Source organism: Ananas comosus, linkage group 8, assembly GCF_001540865.1.
Source record: "Ananas comosus cultivar F153 linkage group 8, ASM154086v1, whole genome shotgun sequence".
NCBI lineage: Eukaryota > Viridiplantae > Streptophyta > Magnoliopsida > Poales > Bromeliaceae > Ananas > Ananas comosus.
In genome coordinates, this window is record NC_033628.1 from 4642153 (window position 1) to 4668319 (window position 26167).

Sequence of the window (26167 nt, forward strand, 5' to 3'; positions counted from 1 at the left end):
GGACAATCTTGGTCATCTGCCCTTCATCTAGGCACTTTTAGGCTGATTTAGACTCAGATGATAACCTATTCAATGTAAAATTTTATTTATTTTATTCTTAAAAATTGACTTCAAAACTGTACCCGCTTCTCCTATCCGGATCTAAACATTTGATCTCAATCCTGACTTACAATTACAATAAAACACTCTCGTACCAAATAAAATTTTACCGAGTAACTTATTCCAGCATCCAATCCCTTAATAAAGCTTGTTATTTTGAGAGTTTAATAATCATATTCTGTAGAAACTGACTATCAAAAGAAATGATTGATGAGGATATAAACTAACCAGCGGTGCACAAGCGACCGCAGAGCAGGATGCCGAAGCATGCAGAGCACCTCGTCTCACCACTTGAATGAAACTTAAAAACATAACTCCATTTGCTTTTGAAAAGCCTACATACGCAAATTATTCTACCTGCAAAAAGTATTACATCAGAAATAAAACACCCGAAAGCACTACTTGCGCCCAAAACTTTTTCCTCCAATCCTATTTTTAGGCAGAAACAAAGAACACCCCCCTCCCCCCAATCCAATTATTTTCTTCATTCACTGCTTGGCCACAAAGGATTTTATAATTCTAACAATAACAAGGTGATAGGAATAAAGAGGACGGTCATTCAGCTGCTAAAGAATTACAATATGAGCTTATGGTACACGAACTGATGACGATCTAAAAGGTCTAGTCAAAGTTATTAAGTTGGTGAAAAAGCATTAACACATGGCTTGTTGCTACATAGAAAATCAAGTAAAGCATACCCAACAGCTCTCTCTCATAGGCAGCACCCTCAGTGGGTGCAGACAAATGTCCATTTAGCAGAGTATGTTACAAGAAAGCCATTTCAAAAAGAAAAGAAAATCTTCGTTTAGCTTCCGCTCAGAAACTTTGCCTCGTAGTATTGTGGAGACTGCGAAAAAAGAGTAAAGGTAAAAACTCATTCAGAAAACTAGTACTGCAGCAGCAAATATCAGACAGTAAAAATGCTAGAATAGCTTTTACCAGATAACTTGCTGTGATCATCTTTCCAGCAAACCACCTCCCATGGAGCGCCCGCTGTGCATTCATGGCCGAGGATGCACTATCAAACCGTAGATAAACAAAGCCAGCACTGTTTCTGCTCTCCACATTAAAAAGAACATGGTGAAACAAAACAGTCTACAGTAGGGTGCAGGGAAAAAAAAAATCACTACTAATTCTCGGCAAAGGACATATATTTCCTTTAAACTACCCTAGTTCATCAACAGAAAAGTTATTGGAGTACCCAAAGAAAGGGGGTAAGAAGAGTCTGACTAGAGCGTGGTACAGTTTAGCCTACGGCAAAGAAACATTGGATTTTCTTTGTGATTCTGCGTCTATATAAGACCATACACGCTTGCATTAAGTTTCTTAGCTACTTGTTTGCAAATATTTGTTCAATTTCATAAGATTAAATCAGCCACCTGTAGCATAATATCATATACAAATAACAAAACTTGCCTCCCGTCTAGCCCTTAGCTATCATAGACAAACCAAATTGAAGGACCAAAGGATTATCTACAGGGTTCAATCCTCTAAATTCAAATTCACAAAAAAAGATCCAGCAAGACAACCTTCCCCTTGCGCCTAAAAGGTCACTAGAACATAACGAAATCCAAGTATATTTCATTCCATATCTGCCGGGCGGTCATCATTGCCATTTCTTGTTATCATTAGAAGGATTTGGAGAGATTCCAAGGCCAATTCTAGTTTTATCTAGTACTCTATTTACAAATAAGGGAACCCACGTGTCATAAAAAGGGATTTGCATTTCTTGTATGTCTTAACATCTAAAACAATAAAAAAGAAGCTGAATAAGGACATAATTCTCATTTTGTAATATAATGAGACCGAATGCCAACGTGATTCTAGCCAGCTAGTGAGGCATGTATCATGATGAACATGTACAGAGCAGGGTAACACAGGAACATACGTGGTAGCTCAAACCTTGAAAATGACTCCAAGGTTACATCTTACTTTTCTAATAAATGAAAGCGCTTAGGCAGCAAACAGGAATACTAGAATAAGTTGATGAAGAAATTATAAACTCAGAAAAGGAACTACTGTTTTCAAACACAAAAGACTTTGTAAGGACAGAGCACCGCTTAAAATAAAGTATGAGGTAAATAAAGGGATAGGAATGAAAACCAATCCCACAATCTCAAAATAATAGTACCGAATATTTTCTTATTTTTGTTCCAGATATATAAGATGTCAAAACAGGACGAGATACTGTAAAAGAGTCTCAAACTCAATATACCTTACACTTTGTGTGCAACATGTGATGAAATTTAACGAAGATAGAGCAAGGGAGCTAGAAAGCACCTAAAATAACAGTTATGACCAAAAACACTTGGCATCAGAATACAAAATACAGCTTGAGGTACAAAGTAAGAGAAGCAAGATCTTTTTAGGTTAAAACAAGGCTTTATCCTGATGTCATCTTATTGTAAATGACACTGAAAGAAGCTAGAGAAGTGCAGTTGTACTCAGCTAGAGAAGTGCAGTTGTACTTTCAAGTTAATGCTTATAAAAAAGTTGAGTTCCGCAGAAAAACAGAGAGAATAATATATGGCTATAACCGGAAACAAGCATAACCAACTGATGTTTAATCTTTGCAGTATTAGCAAATCATCTAGAAGAAATTGAACACATAAAGAAGCAACTCTGACTTACTTGTCCACAAAAATGTGCTTCACTGTGCCAAATTTGGAACATTCCTCTGAAACATCATCTTTAATATCTAAATCAAAATCAGGTTCCGTCTGCAAAGAAAAGTGTGCATAGAAACCTTCAGTTCAGAAAAGCAGATTTAGACACATAAAACGCAGAGATAAGAGCTTTAAAACCAACCAACCTCCACACTTGGATCGAACATATTCTTCAGCAACAAGCATTCACTAGGAACAGCAGACTCGACAGAAGGCATGCTAAGGCTTGGAACTGGAAGAAGACCTGAAGCAGGTACTCCTCCAATAGGAGGCACAGTGGTTGGTAGAAATGGATTAGCCAGTGGAGGAGCACCAAGAACTGATGCAGCAGGCAGAGGAAGCGCAGCAGTATTGGCCGCAGGAGCAACAAGCCCACTAGTCATGCTGCAGATAAAGCAACAATGTAAAAAAGCATGACCTCAAAACTGGTGTTTGCAAGAGAAAAGAAAAGGGTAAAATATGTACTATAAATATATAAACTATCCCAATAACAAGAATGGGACCTCGAACTTTTCACTTGAACAATGTTAATCCCTGAATATCCATATATATTGCACTTTGGTCCCAGACCATCACAAAGAAATCTAATATATATTGCACTTATTCTGGTTTACTTCAAACAGCTTTAGAATGCCATGCTCCAATAAACTTGCATTTTCTGAGGATCAAAGAGACAAAGACAAAACTGCAATACATGTGAAAGTCTAAAGATTAAAGTGTTCAAGTAGAGAAACCAAGTTGTTATATCAGAATAGTAAAGGGGCTATCAATATATTTTACCCTCCAAAGGAGAGAGAGAGAGAGAGAGAGAGAGAGAGCCCCTTTGTTAAAATCCTTGCATTCAATAACTATAACAAATTGCCCAAGTTTTTCCAAAAGAATACAATGTTAAAATATATATGCAAGGATCTATAGCACCAAACCTAGTTGTAGTGCCGCTCCGGTCCAACTTCTGCATGAGCAGAGCCCTAGAGCTAGCGTTTAGTGCCTGCAAGCAAAATTCATAAACCATACAACAGGAATTGTAGGAAAGAATGAGCAAATCATACTATATGATGGATCTGGCAGATCTCACAGACACATTTTGAATGATTCTTGAGCTAGCTATTTCATAGTTTCTTTGTCTAGGATTTTAGAGTCATTAGAAATTTGCAGGACTAAAGCTCCATAATATCACAAACTATAATCAGGTTAAGTTTTAGCTTTATAATTTGGAGCTAACTTGGTCAGTACGTTGCACTGACATGGATATGCAATTCAGATATGACAAGATGCAGATATGGCAATATGGTGAATTTCTGGAGAATGCGGTATTATATTTTATATAAAACAAAATATATTGAAAATACGTTAGATTATTATATAACAAACATCAATAAACTCAATAGTACTGCAAAATGTGAAAATAGTCGAGATTACTTCATTAAGAAAGAAAATTGCTCGGACTAACATTAATAGTTATATTTATCAACCATGAACCCATGACGCAAAATTCATTCGAATGCACAAGATGTTTACAAGCTACTGTTCAGGGCAACTTAAGAATATCTCCTATCCAAATTAGAGCCTAAAAACACTAAACCTATCTGGTTATCCCACTTGTATCCCTCATGTATCACTCACCTATTCTTCAAGTCCCTCATTTATGCAGGATACTCCTCTCGATATTTAAAATGCTGGATACTCCTGTGAATTACACATATCAAGCATGTACGGGTAGTGGCATCCAATATATATCCAATATGGATACATCATCTAAAATGTTAAATATCATCATTGGTCATTCTAGCAGAAGGTGCAAATTCTTAACTACAGTAGAATTTACATCTCACAACAAAAATTATTTCCCCGCATGTTTCAGCAAGAAAACCAAAGTAACTATTTATATACAATTGAGGAATGGCCACACAATTCAGAAGAACTATGGAGCATGTTTTAGAGTATCATGCAGTGGAACAAAGCTTCAGGGTTTTGATTTCAAATTTTAGCAACCATCACATACAAGACACAAAAAAACTACTTTTGTTGGAAAGTAAATTTTAAAAAAATTACATTTCAGTAAAGATTAAACAAATGAACATAGATGACATACAAGAATTAGATTACTCATTCAGTAATGTCATAACATAGAAGACCAATAAAGAATAGATCCTATACAACCACAAGAAATTCAAAACGTGAAATAAGGAGGAAAAGATCAGATACAAACCAAGCCTCCACCTTCATCATCATCCAAATCTCCAGTATTTGTTCCACTAGCTTGCACTCCAGCTTGGTCCGTTACAGCTGAAACCTTGGATCACAAATAATATTCTTAAGGTCAAAGAAATGTTGTTGTTTAACTATCAGAATTAGCACACAATCTCTGAAGAATAAAAAAACCACCTTAATTATCCTGCCAGCAATGTCAAGTTGTCCATTTAAACTTTGCGCAGCTCTCGCATCTTCAAGGCGCGCAAACTACAGTAGTGCATAGTGACGCAGTAGGCTAAGTACGAGAAGCAAAAGAAGTAACGCTTTGATGAAAAATACTTGCCTGAATGAAACCAAAACCTTTGCAAAGCCCAGTCAATGGGTCAAGAGGCAATTGAACAAGCTCGACTTGACCAAATGGTTCAAACACCTAAAGATACAAACCAAAGTCAGGAAGCAGTGAGAAAGCAAATTAACAAGAATCTACAGAGTACAGAATTTTTTGGCCTCTAGAGATTCAACAATGTAGTGAACGATTCTATTACCTTCAGCCAATAGGAAGGAAACCTGCTTATTTCTAGTACCTATATAGATTTTGACTTATGCTTATCGACATAGTTATTAAACTGGTGAATTTGCTTTAGGATGTTTGACTTAGCACATAATTATCACATTAGACAAGAAAGGATAATGCATGAATCTCTTAAAACAGTCACCCTTCAGCTATCTCCATGTGAGGATTGAATGTCACCAAATTTCACTATAAAAGCTATAAGCACATGAGGTATTATGTAGTTTAGATGCGCTCTTTGGTAACAACAAGCAGAGCACCAAATAAAAAAAAAACAGAAGTCCTGAAGCAACTAATTTTTTTTAAAAAAATCGAAGTAAAACATGTACCAGTGGATTAAAAGAGAAATAAGTCATCAACCATAGAAAACTTTTGCAGGTGTATATACATCAAGAGATTTGTTAGGACTTTCCTCTATTTGAGTCAATTAGTTAATTGAGTAAAAGATTTAATCTAAGTAGGTCTAGTCACTGCAGGTTTGACTTCTAATTTTATTCCCTATTTCTTGAAATTGTTGCGTGAAAGTTCATTCATAGTTTTAGGACTTCGTACAAAGCCGTCTTAAATAGGGATTAGGTGATCTTGGAGACCATCTACAAAGAAAAATCTAGATTAAAAATTTAAAGAGAAAGGAATCAGGTAAAATCTGATCATCGATATAATAAAACTTATCCTCTTTCTAGCCGAAATCCCTTCACTTAAATATGGAAAGGGGTCGACCACGGAGACTGGCAGAAAGCTCATGTCTTTCATAAAATGAATACAAGTTTAGCCACTGTGGTCATTGGTCTTCTTAACCCCTCTTTTCTTGTTTATTTTCATTCACTCCCATTCTATCCGTTCACTTTTTCATGTGACAAAGAGATATCACTAGCAGATTATGACAGAAAATTGATTAAATATTGAAATGCAATCAAACTAATATTCAGATCTGCCAAATCTTCCAAACTGGATGTCTTTCACCAAGACTTTTTACTAAAAGATAGCTTTCATTTTCACACCTGCCTTGATTCCTCTCTGTTGGAAGCGCAACCTACAAAACAATGGCTGAAGAAGACGATATTCTAGTACGGCCCGACAGCAATGAACAAATCGTGTTTATTATTGATGATTCCATCATAAATTGCGAGCTATCCTTCGTAAGAAACTAAATCCGAGTTGCGCATCAATACCACTTAAAAATGTTGAACATTATGAAGTGTGATCTTCAACTCCAACAACATGAACAATTACTTCATTATTCAAAAAGAGAAACTTGATAGTTTTAAGATTTGAGTTCATGATTGTTTTGTTCAATTTCAGATAAGATTAACAACCCAGCAAATGCAGTATAGAACCATATCATATATACTTGGCCAAAAACTAAGACGAAGAACTAATCAAAGATTAACGTAGAAATGCAGTACAACATTCACAGTTAATCATAATATTTAATTTAAACTTTCTAATAATGTAATTGCAAATGAGACGAGCAAGTCCACTGTGCCAGGGTTGTCACATGCCTTCCAACCTAAGAGGCTCTTTGATTCTACATAGTACTGTGGAAAATTATTTTCAGTGGAAAAATAATTTTACGACCTTCGGTGTTTGGTTTGTAGGAAAAGAAAACAGTTTTTTCATAGTGCTTGTTTGGATGGTAGGAAATGAAGATGGAAAATTATATAATTTGTTACTTTTTCTACTATTTTTACACATTTATATATAATTATATTATATAGCATAAATTATTTTGTTAATTTTTATTGTATATATAGATGACATATTATTACATATATTAATTTATATTGTCAAAGAAGACAATATAATGAAATAAAAAAATATCTATTTAATAATAGGGGCAATTGCTTATATACCCTTAAAAAGTTACTGACTTTCTTATTTACCCCTCATAGAAGGCTAATATTAAAAATATTCTTTTTAAGTTTCAAAGGCTTTCAAATATTCTCCTAGAGTTAAGTTTTGTTAGGCAGTGTTTGGTTCGAGAATAAGGGGGGAAATAAGCCCTTGTTCCCCACTTTATTCCCAAACACCGTGTTTGGTACCTGAGAACAGTCGTTCTCGAATTTCTGGAATAAACTGTTATAAGGTTAGAACTGTTGTTCCACCTTTTTTCCTGGCACAAGCTTATTCCCAGGTGGGACTAAATTTAATTTTAATTATGGTATTAAATTATTAATTAATCTATTTAATATATTTAAATCATTATTTATTGCTTAAATAATAAAATAATTAATTGCTTTATTAGTTATAATTAATTATTAATAATTTAATGTATTTATCCATAAACTAATATGTATATTGATCAACCATTAATATTTCTATTAGTCTAATTAACTTTTTCTTACTAGTTATCTAGCTAAAATAATTAACTAATTAATTAAAAAATTAAATTATTTTTTATAATTAATTAATTAATTAATATATTTAAATCATTATTTATTGCTTAAATAATAAAATAATTAATTGCTTTATTAGTTATAATTAATTATTAATAATTTAATGTATTTATCCATAAACTAATATGTATTAATCAACCATTAATATTTTTATTAATCTAATTAAGTTTTTTACTAGTTATCTAGCTAAAATAATTTACTAACTAATTAAAAAGTTAAATTATTTTTTTATAATTAAGTAATTAATTAATATATATTTTCATTATCTTATACAATATTCATAGCTAATAAATTTACTAATTTATTAATTTATTTTTAAGTAATATTTTTATGTTGATTAATTAGGTAAAATAATTTTAATTTAAAATTATAGTTCTTATTCCCCTTGTTCTAATCTAACCATCCAAACATCATTTATCTTACTCCTAGAAACAACCCAATTTTTATCCAAATACAAAATTGATCTAGTTCCTACTTATACTTGAACTTGTACTTATCCCTAAAATAAGCAGTTCTTATACCCGAACCAAACGCAGCCTTAGTGAACTGTTAGGAATAACTATTATCCTTGTAAAATTATCATTTTGCGCTTTCAAATATATCCTTCTATCATCACCAACTTTTCCTCTTTGCCCTTAAATTAAGGGCAAAAGAACTATTTTGACTTTTTTCCTTTCCAAATATACTCTTCTACCATCACTAACTTTTCTTATTTGCCCTTAAGTTTGGGGCAAAATAGATAATTTTACTATTTTTTTTAACTATGGTAGAAATTTAACTCAGGTTTAACCCAAGATGACTTAACGAGCATTTTTGAATAACGGAGAAATATATGACGAGTATATTTAAAACAAAAAAAAGTAGGGGTAAATGAGATATTTCAGAGGTTTTGAGGGGTATATAGGCAATTATCCCTTAATAATACATACGTACTACTATATTATGTCACATTTTATATATTATACATATTATGTTACCTAATTAATATGAGTGTAGGTCCATAAGACTGAGGAATTATTATTGTGTACACCGAGTGCATCCATGCACCACACTTCAATCACTTGTCTAGTCCATCTCATACTTATAATTCAACTGCCAAAATTTTAAGTATAAAAATAACTAGTAAATATCTAATGATAAAATTAAATACAGTAGGAGAAAAATGATAGATAAAGGAGTGGTGTATATATACAATGCACCTGGTGTATGAAACATTCTATCATTACGTAGAGTCAAAGTGGTGCTCTAGTCCACATGTTCCACTTCTCGCTGCGGACCGCATCAAGGTGCGCACCGCATTTTTTTGTCCTTCCAGCTTTTGTTTTCCACCCATTTCAGGCAGAACACAAGAAGCCCAAGTTGTTTTGCAAATTTGTAAATGTATTTTACAGAGAAAGCATTTTTACGAGTAAACAAATGAGCAGAAAAGCACTTTTTGAGCCGGAAATGATTTTCGGGTAGTTTTTCCGTCAAACCAAACACCTCCTAAATTAAATCCAAAAAATTTAGATACTTGACTCACTGATACAATTTTAGATATTTGACTCAAGCCGTATTTATTTAATTTTATTACGTTACACAATTTTATTTCTTTGATATTTTAAAGCTTTACGTACAGAAAATTTACGGATTTAGTCTAATCATTTTCTAAGTCCGAAAGAATATAAGATTTGCTCTTAGGACTTAAAATTAGGATTCGATATTGAATCAAAAACCTGAACTTAGGAATCTTTTTTAGGAAGTGAAGAGCTTTCAGTATAAATAAATACCATTGAGCTCCACTGTAATTAATTAGTTTTGGAATTTAATGAATTTTGTGTTTGTCCTGTCCCTTTAAGCATGTGCAGCTCTCAAATAGGCCTCTGTGGCCATATTTTTCCTTTCCTTTTTCTTCCACTTCTTTTTCTTTTTCTCCTTTCTCACACTTTTTCTCCATTTTCACTATATTTGTTATATTAACCATGTTATTATATTGCTGCTACAGTAGTTCTGGTACAGATAATGCCGGTGCTTTCTACATCACTCGTCAAACCAATAGAGACACCAAATTAGACCCAAATTCAACTCTAACTCAGCTAAGAATCCAAATAAATCCGAATTGACTCTGATAGTAATCCAATAACTATTCAATTTCAATTCTAGGAAAAAATTATAGGAGGCCAATTACTCAATAAAACAACAAAGGACTCAAATAAAGGCTCATCAAGGCTAAGTTTAATAATGTAAGCTCCAAATGCAACCGCTTTGATGCTTTAGAGCTCCCAAAGAACTCGCAAGTGCTTTTCAAGCTTTGCTCCCCCAATGCTAAAAACTGCTGTGGTCAACCAGAGAAGAATCCTGCCCCATATAGGGCTGCCATGACCATTTCCTAGTATCACATAAGGGAGCTCCAAAGTGCTTTTGGATTTTCTTGAAGGCCTAGTGCATCAAACTAGTTGCATTTGGAGAATGCATCCCCAAACTTGGCCTAATTAAAACCATTACCTCTCCACTGTCATCAACGGCAATATTCTTCAGTTATCGATGATTATGCAGTTCTGCCCTTTCAGCCTATTGTACAATTATGTGCATCATCTTATTAGCATCATAAGGAACTACTGTTTGTATATCCTACCCTAAACCCTAAAGGGCCCATTTGGTTCACGTTATACAGCATTACTAGTTATTTCAACATAACTAGAAGTTTGAAATCTATGAAGCAAATTACAACTAAAGTTGCATAACTGCATTTGGTTTAGTGAAATAATGCAATGTCAGATTGCCTCATATCTATCTAAATGTGTAACTGTAAAACAAATTATCCATTTACACAAATTCAACAAAACTTGACATTTTGCACTCTTTTTACTTTTAAAGATCCTGATATGTGTTCCTATTTTCCACGGAAATTTTTTCAACCAATCCAAAAACTCCAATACTCCTAAAATTGATTCTCAAAGACCCAGCTGAAAGTAGGACTTGAAATTGAGACTCAGAAAGTAATACTCGAGGAATTTAAATGTAAAGGTTGGGGGATTAAATGAAAATTCTGCTTTCGACGAAAGGGGAAGAGTTTTGGACAAACTGAGAAGCTTCCCTGCGAAATTCATGGTGTAATAAGTTGGAGGGGGGTCCCATAAGGGATTACGACAATTTCGTGGACTTTAGTGTGAATATGGCATCGTATATATGGCAATTAAGTTGCCCTAGTGTTTTTCTTTTGGCACCTTAATCGTAGCCGCACCTCATCTACCTCTCCCTCTCTTGGCCGCCACCACTACCAAACCGAGCCCCTCTCCTCCTTGTGCGTATGCCAGCCAGCACCTCCTCCAGCCGTGCAGCCTCTCTCCCTCTTTTGTGCAGTCGATTGCACCCCTAGGCAAAGCCTCCCTCTTCTCCCTTTACCGGTCATCTTCGCATCACGCAGCTGACGACCACACACCGAAGCCCAGGGAGGTAAAGCCTAGGACCAGTCTTCCTTCTAGTGCCTTCCTCGTGCTTCCTCAGTGAGGGATCCAAGAGGAAGTTGGTAACGATCCCCGTTTTGGTCATTATCGCATGTGGGATTGGAAGTTTCAATGTCGTTTGCGTCGATAATCTCGTAGAATTACCAAAATTGGGCCGACCCTTGTAGGCTGTAGCATCCAGCCTAGGGTGGCCAAACCCATGGTGCCCAACCTAGGGTGGCCAGACCACCATGCGGCTAGGCTTCTTGTGGCCAAGCCCTAGAGGCTCCTTGTGGCCGGTCTTGGTGGTCGAGCTTTGTGGCTAGCCATGGTGGCTGAGGCCTCGCAGCCAAGACCCATGATAGCTAAGCCTTGCGGCCATGGTTTTGTGGCCAAGGCCTTCTATTGGTCATACACTCGTTGTGCATCAGTTTCAACACCAAATATGGCACAATCTGGAACCTTTGTGGTTGAGCGCATCAACATTATGGCCGATGTCAAGCACTGGTTCATGCTCCTTGTTCTGACACCCCAAACGGTATGTTCGGAACCCCATAGAGCTGAAGCAACATTAAGTTGATAGTTCGTTAACCAATGTATCAGTTTCGGGATTCAGTTAACGAAAACAATGTTTTTGACTTATTGTGCTAATCGTAAACATGTAGTAAGGGCCAAACTAAACACATATTTAATCTAAATAGATCCAGGTGATACTTAGTAAATGCTGGTCGAGTCAAGGATTTGTGATTCACTATGCGTAGGTGGGTGCTTCGGTCCAAAGTTGATATAGTTGTTCAAACGCGATTATTTCCTCATGCACACTGATTGCTTCATAATATTTAAATAGTGCAGTCCTAAACTAGTTTTCTATATATGATTCACTCGTGATATTTATACCTACTTGGATGCTTTACATAACAGTTATTACCCCTGCTTGAGTTACCGTATGCCTTCTTGAGATATGCATCTATTCTTGTTATACATTGATACTTCAGTTATAGAGCAGGGCTGATTATTATTTGTTTATTGGACTTGCTAGTGAGCATTGAGCCTATTTGGCTGCATTGATACTCTGTGGGTGTTCTCTCGGCTTCTTGTCTTTCTTAAACATTGGATTGAGACAGATCCTTAAGCATATCACATGATAATCGCCCACCACTCACTAAGCATTCACGAACACTAGCATGGCGATTTGATCAACCCCATGGGCTGATAGTGTTCTTTCCTAGAAAAGTGATTGATAGGCTACCCGCAAGCCCTTCGCTTTACCCGGTGTGGTACGGATTATATGCCAGCTTCGTTGAGTGCATGGCATGAGCCTAAGGTCCGCGGGACCAACAGTATTGGATTTCATCAACGTTCCAAAAAGCAATCCATGCGGCCGCATATGCAGTTCGGACCATACACCACACGTACATGTAATATGCGGTGCAGTATACGGTCGAGCTGCATATGCAGCAAACTTTTTTCTCAAAAAAGGTGGAATTGAAATACAATGTTGAATAGGTTTGTTTGATCAATAATTGTACATATGCATCTGACTATTTTTATGCAAGTTTAATTCAAATGCATACAAATGCAATTGTATTTATATAAATATAACATCTCTCTTCTTGTTTTAGTAGGTAACATTCCTAACCTATCTAATAATTATGTTTATAAATATTGATGAATAATTTTGTAGTTGTTAGATATTATTATACTAATTTTTCTTTATGTGTCAGCCTCTCACATGATGTGGATAATTGTTGTCCTCCATAAAATTTACCATACAACTTTTTTTTTAAAAAAATGATTTTTGTTTGACATTTTTTATGATTTTGTATCGAAATTCTATTTATTTCTCTATTTAATAATAAGAAGTAAATTACTAATTGTTAGTTTAGTGGTACATGTGTGCATAGAAGGTCCTTTACTTGAAATTAATTATTTTAATTTGTGAATTCTGAATTGGTACTTTAGTTATTTAGCTTTGTTAGGAAGCATTTATATATTTTTAATACTGATAAATATTTTATTAATACTTTTATAGATGGACTACATATACGCCCGCATACCGCATATGCACTATGTGGTAGGCAACCATATGGGTACCACATACCACTGTTTGGAACACTGGGTTTTATTGTCAAACTTTTTTTTATTTAGTTATTGGCAGGCTTTATTTCCATTGTCATGACCATTGGAACAAGTTGTGTTGTATATGTGTTGCTTTCTATTCAGACATCGTACACGCACAGAGGAGACATTGTCCGTTTGACAGGTCTGTGCGTGCTCGAAGCAAGGTTTTAAATGATTTTAATCAGCATCCATCATACTCTGATTACAAAATAAAAATAACTATCAAAAATATTTACAAAGAAGGACACGGATACTTATTAAGGACCACATGTAGAAAAGGGCTTTAAGCCATCAAAAGTGAGGTTGGACAAGACCAAAGAAAAGAAAAAACATGATGAGAAGAAGACATTTCAGACTTCTAACTCCTTGTACCAATTTGGCCAGTTGAGATGCTAATCATCGCCTTTTAGTACTCATACTTTCTTTTATCATATAACAGATACCTCTACCTCCAAACATTATCAAGTTGTTTGGCATTGTGACAAATTGATTCTAGAATTTCCAATTAAAAACACGCATAAATTCTCAAGACTTCCATGTATCAAATAATTTATGCTACCTGGGAACAAAATTGTAATATAATTTATTTGCTCTCAATAGACTTCTAAGTTTTGATTTAAAATACAATATACAAGCTAATTATCAATATCCAACAAATTGGACAAAAGCTTAGAGAAGTTATGGCATATCGGTGGAACTGATTTGATATGACAAGAAAACGTTAATATCAGAACTCAATGAAGAAAACGAAGGGCCAACTAATAATCTATCAGGTCGAGTGATAGGCACACGTTTTCATTTGACAAAGATTATTCAAACACAATGAACAGATATTGACAACTGCTATGAAGAGAGAAAAAACAAAAGAATAAATAGATAGGGAAAGATACAGAGTAGCAACTTAGAAGATAGAATGAAGCAGATTCGCACAAAAGTGGTCAATGCTTGAGACTGTATGCTTTAACTGACCTGTCGAAGTTGATCTTCAGTAATGTTCGAATGGAGATTCCCAACATATAACTTTCTTGCTCCACCAGAAGCTGCTCCACCTGCAGAAGTAGTTGACTGGACTAAATTCTTTTCTGCTTCTGAGGGCTTTACCATTACTGGTTGCCCAAGAAGCAGCTGTCCAGAGAGAGCAATCGCCATTGGAACAGACATAACGTCATAAAACTCAATATACCTGCAACATAAATCTAGATATAATTTTTTTCTGCCATACTAACTTCTGAATATTCAAGTTTCTGAAGGAAAGAAATTCTTTGGAGAAATGTAAAAGAACAAAAAATCAATACTTCCAAACAAAATAAATGTGCACAACAGAGTACGGAAACAGTAAAAAAGGCTTCCTGAAGGTAATACATGATAGAAAAACAATGCACACATGAAGATGTGTACATTGGCCATGACTTCGGTTAAAAATCAGAGAACCATAAATATCTGCCATCACATGCACATGAATTCCAAACATAGGGATAGTATAGGGATGCATAAAGGAAGCGAAAGGAAGAAATGAGAAGTTTAAATTGAGAAAAGAGAGGCAGAAAGCAATTTAATTATAGCCCTTCTTCATGCACTTCGAGATGTATAAATACTTTTGGGGGGCTATTGAGAAGGAAAAGGGAAATACATAGGGCTGGAAGGACAAACAGAAACAGCCTTCAAATTGTTCCTACTTCCTAGCGTCCTCTATATGTTAGATTTTAAGGCTGAACCCTCAACTTCTCTTGCATATCCTCGACTAGTGATTCTACAATGCATACATCCAAAGGTACCTCTCAAACTGAAAAGCTACTCATCATCCACTCTACTTTAATGCATAACTAGTGCAAGGCCCGCGCTTCGTGGCGGATCGATAGTATTTCAAATATTTTAGTCAATCAACATATATAATTATTAAAATTTTAACATTGAAAAAAATTATAACTAAAAAATACATTAAAAATATTATGTAACCTTTTATACGCTATAAAAACTATTTTTTTATTAATATTTTTTAGCTTTCAGTATTTGTAGAATTAAAGTTTTCTAATAACTCATTTAAAAATTTAATCAAACTTAATAGTTTTAGTAGCTATTTTATAAATAATTCTAATCAAACTTAAAATTAATTGGAGAAAAAAGAAATTAATTATATGCACTTGGTGCATATTAACACACCATACACCACAATTTATATTAAAGGACTAATTTTCAATATCAAAAAATTAAATCTATTTGATTTACAAAGTGTAATAATTTTTGTATGTTTACTGAATTAAATTTTAAAATCTCCACTGAAGGTTTCAAGTATGTGGTATATATACTTATATACATATGGTGTAGAGAATGCTTAATAGAGTGCAGTCATAATTTCAAGAGAGGAGAAATTTTTCTTTGCATTTGATGTGCACTAATACTTCATACACGACAAAAGTATATAAGATGATTGATAAAATATCTAATAATTAGTATTGTAAAATAAAATACGATAAGAATATACAATATAAAATCTTTAAATAGTTTATTGTATTACAGTCAGTTTACTTTTTATGTATATTTAAATAATAATTTTATATTATAATATTTAAATAATTATTTTTAATGTATATTTTATAGTTGGTTCACAGTGCACTTGGTGCATCCAAAATTTTTATGAGCTATGAGAATCTGTTTTGATGATTTGGCAGAACTCTCAATTTATATATCTTATAGATTCTAGACTAGATGAAACTGCAAAAGTATAAGAGTTGTCGTACAAGTGATGCAGTACAATGATGACTCTCATCTTAAATTTTTAGTAAGTCTAGTTTTTGTTCATTGGTTAGAAGCCTGGTTTATTTGGATTGTTCAAGAATTATTGGACAAGTTATGCACTACAATGTTGACCCCCCTATCTTTACTTTCTAGTTAGTTTAGTTTCTGTTAATTGATCAAGATGTGGTGTGCCATCCCACTGATGGTCAAGGGTTTAAGGGAAAACTACTTCCACCCAAGGTTTTAAGTGCCTGTTGGCACGGACCGTATCCACCGTGCCACACCGTGCCAACAAGACCCCTTGCCAATGGCAAGGCTCAAAACCCTCTATTCTTTAAATTAGTAAGTAATTTAAGTTCAAAAGATGTGATAAAAAGACATAATAAATAGGTAGAATATTTGTTGCTAAAGAAAATAAATATTTCATGCTATTATGTGTTGGCACACAAAAAATTTTTTGACCAGCACACATCGGCACAGCTCGGCACGCACCATGCCGTACCGTGCCGGCAAATTTCCGGCACGATCCCATGCCACGGCACTTAAATCATTGCTTCCACCTTTCTGAAAACTTCAACAGTTCAACCATTAAGCTTTGTTCCACCCGCACTTCCACAATTTCTATATTCTAACAAAAGCAGGCTAAGAATACGACAAAATCCAGTACCATTTTTCTCTTCCTTCACATAAAACACAAATATAAGAAATGACGAAAGCCAAACTACTAGTGGGAGATAATAATAGGGTTTAATCTTTTAAAGATTTTTCTAGAAAGTCAGTGTTTTCCTAAATTGTAAATACGCCTGGGTCAATTTACCCAAAGCAAATCAAAAGTTGAGGGTGTGTCATTTCTAAGCATTTCACAATGGCCTACAATTGAAGGGGTCTCCATACATTACCAAAAGTTTGTAAATAGACAAAATGCCCTTCTTTTTCCCAATCTTCTTTCAATAGTAAAAATTGTTGATTGTTGTAGGTTATTATTATTGAGGGGATACTGTGCAACTCATTATATTTCAAGAAGGCTTTCTTCATTGTAGCATAACCATTTGATATAAGAAGTGCATTAAACTAGTGACTTCACTGTTTCAGATTGCAGCAAACGACATTCTTCTGATTCCCTATTAAAATAACATCTACACTACTATGGTATGCACTTATATACATAAATAACTTCTGTAATATTGGTATAACCGAATTGATATGTAACAGAAACATGGACCATAAAGAGTTAGACACTTGACTGGAATACTATTAACAGAATCCACAACCAACTCCTACCAGTGATATATGAGTGATGTTTATCTTTTTTGGTCAAATAAAAAAAAACAAGCATATTCACATATGCTTTACTGACATAATATTTCCCTGGATTCCTGGAATTTTATGCAGTATATAAGTTTCTGAAAACAATCTTACAAACATAATAAATATTCATGAATTATAAAGTAACTAAAAATTCAAAGATTTAATACTACTCCATCTTGTTATTTCTTTTGTTATTTATTGAATATTTACAGACTTTCCTGAACTACTTCAGAAACTTTTGCTACCTCATTGTTCAACAATCGCTAGTTTGCGAAATATTATAACTCGGTTATGTTAAGATTATGGATGATCCCTAAAGTTTATTTTATAATTTTGGGGAATTTTATTTTTCTTTTTCTTTCTTTCTAGAAATTAGGACTTGATTAGAATTTAATTTCAATTAGAATTCTTAATTTCTTCTAGGCTTTTTGTTACAAACTCTATCAATAAGACCTCAGACTTCCCTCTTGTAATCAAGATCACTATAAAATTATTAAAAGATAATTCGAAGCCTTGGAGCACAAGCAATCTATTGCTTTCTTAGCAAAAGCATCACTCTGGAATAAGTCTAGCCACAAAGTGAGCTTGGTTCAAGAAAGAGCAGATTATTCTTTCTCCATCTTCTTCTCTTTTTCTTCTTTAATATTTAGAATTTTCACCTATTTTTCTTCAATTTTCTTAATTTTTATAATTTCTAAATTTCTATTCAAAAAATTTTTTAGAAAATAAAAAAATTTCAACAAATTCATACAAATTCATAGAAAAATTTTTAAAAATCAGAAAATTTGCAAATCTATTTTCATATTTCTTTCTCCCCAAATTCTCTTTTCTTCATTTGAAGGTTAAAAACTTTGTTCACTTTCTTTAGCAACTTAAGCCTTGTTTTTCTAAAACCCACTAAAGACATGGGACCTCCTCCTATAGCACCCAGTCTTAATTCATTTGAGACAACACTAGTCAAAATAGCTCAGTAAAGTAGCCATACCCTTACAAGTGATTAGGTGTAAACAGATTACATATTTTCAACTCTCAAAAGGTATATCTAATTCATATTTGAATGATACACTTGCGAAAAGCACACAATATTTGCAAATCAAAGAACAATCAACACTAAATTAAGATGGTTGAAAATGACAAAATCATAAAATAACCACTAGGATAATGCATCTGAAATTATAGAGCTAGTATATATTTAAATCCAGATATGGCTAGAGTAATAAGATAACAATTAACAGAGTATACATACCCAACTCCTTTAGAACGTCTCGAATTACGATCCATAATTAGGCGAACATCCCGCACCTAAACATAAAATTCACTATCATTATGATAAATACCAGAACAACTAGCAAATATTATTAAAAGTCAATTTATTTCAAGTCAACAACTCAGAATGCCAGCCTATCTCTGAGCAGTCTGATAAAAGATATAACATTACATTGGTGCAAAAAGTCTAATATGTGCTCTCAACAGTGTTTGAAAAGGCGCAACGCACAAAAAGGAGCAAACGCCTTACGGAGCCTAGGCGCGAGGCGCGCGCCTCAAGAAGATGAATCACATATCTAATAAAAATAAAGCACTCTTAACAAGCCTATTTTAAATGAATGTTTTATGTTAAAAAATTCTAAAATAGCTATACAAAAACAAAATAACCATAAAAAAGTAAAGAAATCGCATGCATAAATATTCTTAGCCTAAAAATAAAAAATTATGTTTCAACTTTCAACTTAAAAGTGCTTGATGCTGCTTCTTGCTTCTTGTTGCTGCTACTTATTGCCATTGGAGAGTGAAAAAGAGAATGACCAAGAGAAAAGGGAAGGAAAACGTTCAATTAGAATTTTTTTTAAAATTTTTTTTTAATGTTTTAGAATATATTGAAGAAAATCAAAACCCCAAAACCCAAACCATAGACACATTAAACGTAAATATCATGAGGCGCGTCTAAGGCGCACACCTCACTCCTTGAGGCACCGAGACTCGCGCCTTGCGCCTACGCGCGTGGCTGAGGCGCGCCATTTCAAACACCGGCTCTCAATACCTTCCAATGAGGTAAAATAAATAAATAGGTGCAAAACATTAAATAACAAAACAAAACAAAATTTAAAACAGCTTTTCAGTGACAGATAGCATTATAATATAAGCAACAGCAAACCAAACAGGCACGCCTCATGCATAAGCTCATTGAAAATTGCAAAATTCTACAAAGTAAAAGATTCTTTACACAAATAATCAGCTGTTGATCTACACTCCATTTTCCTATATCCTGTGATGTGGTAAGTTCATTAAAGTTTGCTTCTACAGAACTTCAGCAAACATCTATATTTGTCCATTCAGACAAGTGAGTATGAGTAGCTGCAAAATGTGCTACAAGAAACCACCACAGATAATGCAGAACTTACAATCCAAGAATATTGAGTTTAGATCCTATAACCATTATAAAATATTTGACATGTTGAAAGGGTTAATTTTTGTTCACTCGACATGCAATTGAAACTAATAAAAATGAACTGAAATTCTCGATTCAACTACTCTGGAGAATAATTGAGAAACAGATTTTGCAACAGAAAGCATTCTGAAAGTGAAAAAGGAACCGATTTGCACCAGAACGTGATGACTATTAAGTAATATCAACAGATAGCATTATGTCAGCTTGTTTCCAAGAAAAGATGCAGAAATAGTTCTTGGATTTTATCTCCTGGACTTTCATGAACTTTATCCATATATCCAGTAAAACCAACTAACAGTAAAGAAAGAACTTTGATGCTAATTTTTTATTACCAGTTTTTTTCAGTAGGAAACTGTCAGACCAGCATTACCAGTGAGTTCTAAAATGTCAATTATGTCAACAACATTGAAAGGAGATCATATTGCATGGTTATACAGTAATCAGACTAACCTTTCCAGCCCTCGAAAAGAAGTCATAAACATCTCTTTCATCTGCCTTCAAAGAGAGCTGCAAATACAAAACATGCATCATTTACCAGTATGTAATATAAAAGAAAGATTAACAGTACTTCCTAGGACAAAATAGAAAGGAGGAAATACATAATGAATAGCAAAGAGAATACCTGATAAGCAAAAACAGTTCTCTGATCCCTTTCAGGATCAGCCTCCGGTTCTGCAGCTTCTTCTTTCTTATCTCTGTAACGCCTGCACAAAAATATAAAACTTTACAGTAATGTCAAAAGAAGCAAATAATTGCTAAAATTCCTGATGACAATAATGTAACAGGTTATGAAATTGTTTTGCTCCTCTTTGAGCAGGCCATTACAATAAAAACATGTCTCATATAACAGTTATAATAATGGGGAATATGACTTCCTCTAACATGTCGACATTTTAGAAGGCCCCTCATATGAGATGTCAACTTACCTAGATGATCCATATAACACAGTACGGAAAGGAGAATAATCAGAAAAATGAAAACCTAGAAGCAATATACTGACAAGTCAGAGTAAAGAATAAGATTGATAAACTATTAGTCTTCAGCTATTGAAGACTACCCATTCCAAACAGATGCTACAAATCAAGAAGAAATTAATTACGAGAAAAACAATAGATCAAATACAGAAAAAGAAGAAACACAATAACTATTTTCTGTAGACTTTCTTCTAAAAAAGGGGTCTCTCACTCTTCATTCAATTCATAGGAGAAACAATAACAGTGCAGGAAGTTTCTCGGTGACAACCATGCAGAGAATGCTGACATAGCGTTCAAAAGACATGTTGAAGTTTAATATACGTATCCCTGCTTTTGCAGTGAGATGAGTATATAGCTGTTAAGTGATGACCTAGCAAATTCCTTACGATGTGTAACTTGAAACTTCTGGAAAATGATTAAAAACCAGAAGGAACCCTCCAGCATATGAATGACAAAAGCATAAAACATTTGCATTCAGTCTAAGTTAACCATCCAACATCGAATATACTGGTGAAAAATTTGCAGCATCTTGATCCTAATATTGGAATGAACAATCAATCTATAAGGACGACACCATACATCAGAAAAAGGATTTCCCAATTAAAGAGAATGGTGCTTCCTATACTTATCGGAAGGAAAAGAAGGCTAGGATAAAGATCACAAATGGAAAGGCAAGGACACCAGTGGAACCTAAATTCTTCAACAGGATCTGCATGATGCAAATCACTAAAGAACCAAAGAAAGCCACAATTTATAGAAACCTAGGACTCGAACATCATTGGCTCATGAAATCACAAATTTGAAGTCTAAAAAGCGGAAACAAGACACAACGCGTACTCTCAAGCAACAGAAAATCATCAATACAAAGGAGCTGGCGACAGCATCTCCTGCAAAAGGAAAGACAAAAAAGAAAAGCAATGAAAGAATCGTCTGTGCAGTAGACTGAACACCCATATCCTCATTGGCATCAGAAGATGCAATGCTTCAGTGAAAAAGCCCAAAACTCCCCTCACCAGCATTTCTGCAACAGAACAAATACAGTTCAGCTATGTGTTCCGAGATGCTAGAAAACTATAATGACAAGAGGAGATCATCGAAAACTATAATCACATGATGACCAATCGATGATCTTCAAAACCTCCAAATCTACCAGGTCCAGTCTTCCAGTGATAACTTATGAGTGAAAACCCTAGTAAGAACAAATTTTTTGAGGCCCATGACCTGAAATTGTGAGCCAAACTCAGTTGCCAGGACCATCTGAAGATTGCTCAAGCATATCTGCGAGTTTCGATATTATAATGTTCAATATTTGGGCATTCACCAATCATAATATAGCAGCAGCAAAGTACATAGATCTTTAACACAACTAGTGCCATAGAAATAAATATTATTTTCAACTTACCAATAACATAAACCTTGTAGCACATAAATTTGTCACGAGCAACAAAACAGAAATTTTGTTATTAATGCAATCGTCATAATACCAAATACCTTTTAGTGCATATAAAGAGGACTCTATATGTAAAAATTAGTTATGCTGTCTTATTAATGGCAATAAGAAAGAAAAAAAGAATCGAAGGAACAATGCAATTAGAAGAGTTCTAAGCTTCAGCAGACACTATATCACCAAGATCATAAACACATAACTGACAAAAAATAAATATAAAGAACAAATAACCATAGTCTATTTGCCAACTGTGTCTCAAACACAAATACAGTATAAACTCCCAACCTAAAAATGTTTTCCATTCAAGCATTGAACGTGATCACTCAAGACCGACTGTGCCATAAAGGAGGAAGGATACTCCCAGGAGCATATTATAAAACTAAACTAACAATAAGAATGCTGGTCAGCACCACGAAAATCACATAGCTAGTGATGGTTACATACTTGAGCATAATCTTTCAAAATCTAAAAGCTTTGCGCGCTTGATTTCATGAAAAACAAGATTTCTTCAAACAGATAACGTATGAACTTTTTTGTTTCTTTGTAACAACATAAAGTCTCAACTTTTTTTTCTCATTAATTCTTCAAACAGATAACGTATGAACTTTTTTGTTTCTTTGTAACAACATAAAGTCTCAACTTTTTTTTCTCATTAATTAAGAATTTATTACCATCCTCAACTCTAAGATACCGTTTGTAACAAAACAGCTTAGGAAGTATTGATTAGAGATAAGTATATGGAAGTGGAAAAGTGTTGATTGGGAATTTTTACTGATCCTCCAATATAAGTTACAGTTTGTAACAAAATAGTTTAGGAAGTGTTTGGTTAGAGGAAAGTACATGAAAGTGAGAAAATAAAGTTCTAAGAACTTGGCTCCATCCTCTCCCACCCAAAGGAGTTCAACATCTTAGAACTTAGAAGTTAGCTGATTATATTGTTTTCAGTTTTAACTGCCACACTTCCCCTTACACTTCATTCTAACTAAATTCCTGGTCTACTATAAATCTCCAACAAAACATAACTAAAAACCAACAAAAAAACACTAAAAACCAAACTAAGTTTTTATTACCTGCTGGTTATTCATAAAAGGTTGACTAATTAACAATTATCGGATACTGCAAATTATAAGCATAGAACTTTTCAGGTCTCTATGAAGAAAAGTTCTGAAATTGATTTGCAAATCAATATTGTTCAAATTTTGAAATAAATTCATACTAAATTATACCTTATCTACTAGCAGTTAGTTCATGCCTTCCCACATGACAGACTCAGCGATCTTTCAAACAGGATCATTGTTTTCATTTCTTAAAGCATGTAAGAAGTAAGAACAACATCCTTCCATCTAGGTCCTGCAATTTTTTCGCTGACCCTCGACAGATACGAAGGAGAAAGCCCCATACCTTCTTTGACACTTCCGTACCATTTCAATTCTCCGCAAGTCGGTCCTCTTTTTTATCAATCAGGTCAACCAGTCCTTTCAAGGCTTATCGCAACTTAGGTATAGCATTCTTCATAAAAGCAAAAGTGAGATTAATAGAGACATTTCTTGCTTCGTGTCATCAAGTTTATCCCTCAAGTTAGACTTCAAGTTTCATTAATTGCATAATACTCTAAAAACACATTCATGCACAGCTGATATATTAATATATATGTGTTTCTCTTCACTATTTTCAGTGACAATGTGAAAATGAAAACAACTTTGAAATTGGGGTAGCTCTACACACCTTTTAACATCGTAACATAAACTAGTCCCAATAGCAAGATATCTAACCTAAATATAGTTATACAGTTATCTCGCCTCAACTACTTCTCCCTCGCTCCAAGCTGAAATGGTCTTTCCTCTAGGGCCTAGTTTGGTTTACAGTTAGTTCATTCCTTCCCACATGATAGACTCAGCAATCTTCAAACAGGATCATTGTTTTCATTTCTTAAAGCATGTAAGAACAATATCCTTCCATCTAGGTCCTGCAATTCTTTGGCTGACCCTTGACAGATACTAAAAACTTCTAAGGGGGAAAGCCCCACACCTTCTTTGACACTTCCGTACCATTTCAGTCAGTTCTCCAAAAGTCGGTCCTCTTTTTTATCAATCAGGTCAACTAGTCCTTTCAAGATTTATCGCAACTTAGGTATAGCATTCTTCATAAAACAAAAGTGAGATTAATAGGGACATTTCTTGTTTCGTGTCATCATGTTTATCCCCTCAAGTTAGGCTTCAAGTTTCATTAATTGCATAATACTCGAAAAACACCTTCATGCACAGCTGATATATTAAAATATATGTGTTTATCTTCACTAATTTCAGTGGCAAAGTGAAAAAGAAAACAACTTAGAAATTGGGGTAGCTCTACACACCTTTTAACATCAGAACATAAACTAGTCCCAATAGCAAGATATCTAACCTAAATATAGTTACACAGTTAGCTCATCTCAACCACTTCTCCCTTACTCCAAGCTGAAATGGTCTTTCCTCTAGGGCCTAGTTTGGTAATGTGGTGGCTAAAAGCACCTATTTTATACTTTGGGAGGTTCAAAAATTCCAAAGAACTTTCAATCTCCCACCGCCACCATCCCCCCACCCCCCTCAAAACCCCCAAAACCATGACCCCCAACCCCCCAATGACGTAAAATTGCAATGGGAACTATCACCGGAGAAGCACGTAAGCAGCGGATGCAACCACAATTTATGGCATAAAAAGAGGGAATATTCAAAGCGCTTTGGATTTTTTGGACCTTCCAAAGTATATAAAAGAAGTGCTCTTAGCCACCACATTACCAAACTAGGCCTAATTAGACATTGTCATGACTACCAACAAGAAGATGGTTCATCTGACAAAAATAAAGAATTCAACATTACGATATTTTAGACAAACAACAACATTTCAGGCAACAATAGAACATCTTCGATCTAAAAGAACTATTTTTTTTTAGTGCCAAAAAGAAACATCGAAGAATAAGTAGAAAGGACACCTGTGATCGCGTTCATACTCCCTTAATCTGTAGTCCCTCTCCCTGCTCCTCTCCTGGGCCCGGTCGCCGTCACGCTCCTCCTCCCTATGCTTCTCAGACTTGCTCCTGCTCCTCCGTGACCGCTCCCTCTCCTTATCCTTGTCCCTCTCCCTCTCCCTCTCCCTATCCCTATCCCTATCCTTCTCCCTATCCTTATCCTTATCCTTATCCTTATCCTTATCCTTCTCCTTCTCCCTGTCGCGCTCTCGCTCCTTCTCGCGATCCCGCTCCCTCGACCTCTCCTTATCTTTCTCCTTCTCCCTCTCCCTCTCGTCGCGATCTGCTTCCTTGTGCTCCCTCTTGCTCCTGTGCCGCTCCCGCTCCCGCTCACGCTCCCCGCGCTCCAGCGACGAGCGGTGGCGGGACGAGCCGCGGCGCTCGTCTCCGTCGCGGTCCTCCGACCGCCGGTGCTTCGAGCGCCGCTCCCCATCGCGCTCCGCCTCGACGGTGGCGGCGGAGGAGCGGCGCTTGGAATCGCCGGAACGCTCCTTCTCCTTCGACCCCGGCAACCCGCCGCCGTTTGCCGGAGACTGAGAGTTCTCCACCGCCTTCTCTAGGTACTCGTACTCGTCGAACTCCATCTCGAATGGAAACTCCCCGGGTTGGAAAGTCCTAGTAAGGAGGGGGGATCGCCGCAAAACCCTAGAATTTGGTTTTGCGGAGGGGGAAAAAGAGTCCCTTTTCAAGGAACGAAAATGAAACACTTCTTCTGCAAACAAGAGTAACCCTAGAAGCAGTACTTTGCTACAAAATATTCTAGACTAGACTAAGCTAG

General features: G+C 35.1%; 1 protein-coding gene across 2 annotated transcripts; it reads right to left on the reverse strand.

The window, feature by feature from the left end:
* On the reverse strand, positions 609–26167 carry LOC109714717 (RNA-binding protein 39). 2 transcript variants are annotated; one of them, XM_020239416.1, is made up of 15 exons: positions 25354–25493; positions 22157–22213; positions 21949–21956; positions 20584–20665; positions 20412–20468; positions 18762–18817; positions 14441–14654; positions 5302–5388; positions 5151–5225; positions 4975–5058; positions 3689–3753; positions 2912–3149; positions 2731–2819; positions 1039–1153; positions 609–946 (listed from the first exon to the last, which is right to left on the reverse strand). In XM_020239416.1, the coding sequence occupies exons 2-15, from the start codon at positions 22190–22192 to the stop codon at positions 905–907; spliced, it is 1248 nt and encodes a 415-aa protein (XP_020095005.1). In that variant the 5' UTR covers positions 22193–22213; positions 25354–25493; the 3' UTR covers positions 609–904. The 2 variants fall into 2 exon arrangements, with proteins under 2 accessions (XP_020095005.1, XP_020095004.1); XM_020239415.1 differs by lacking the exons at positions 21949–21956; positions 22157–22213 and having other exon boundaries at positions 25354–26167.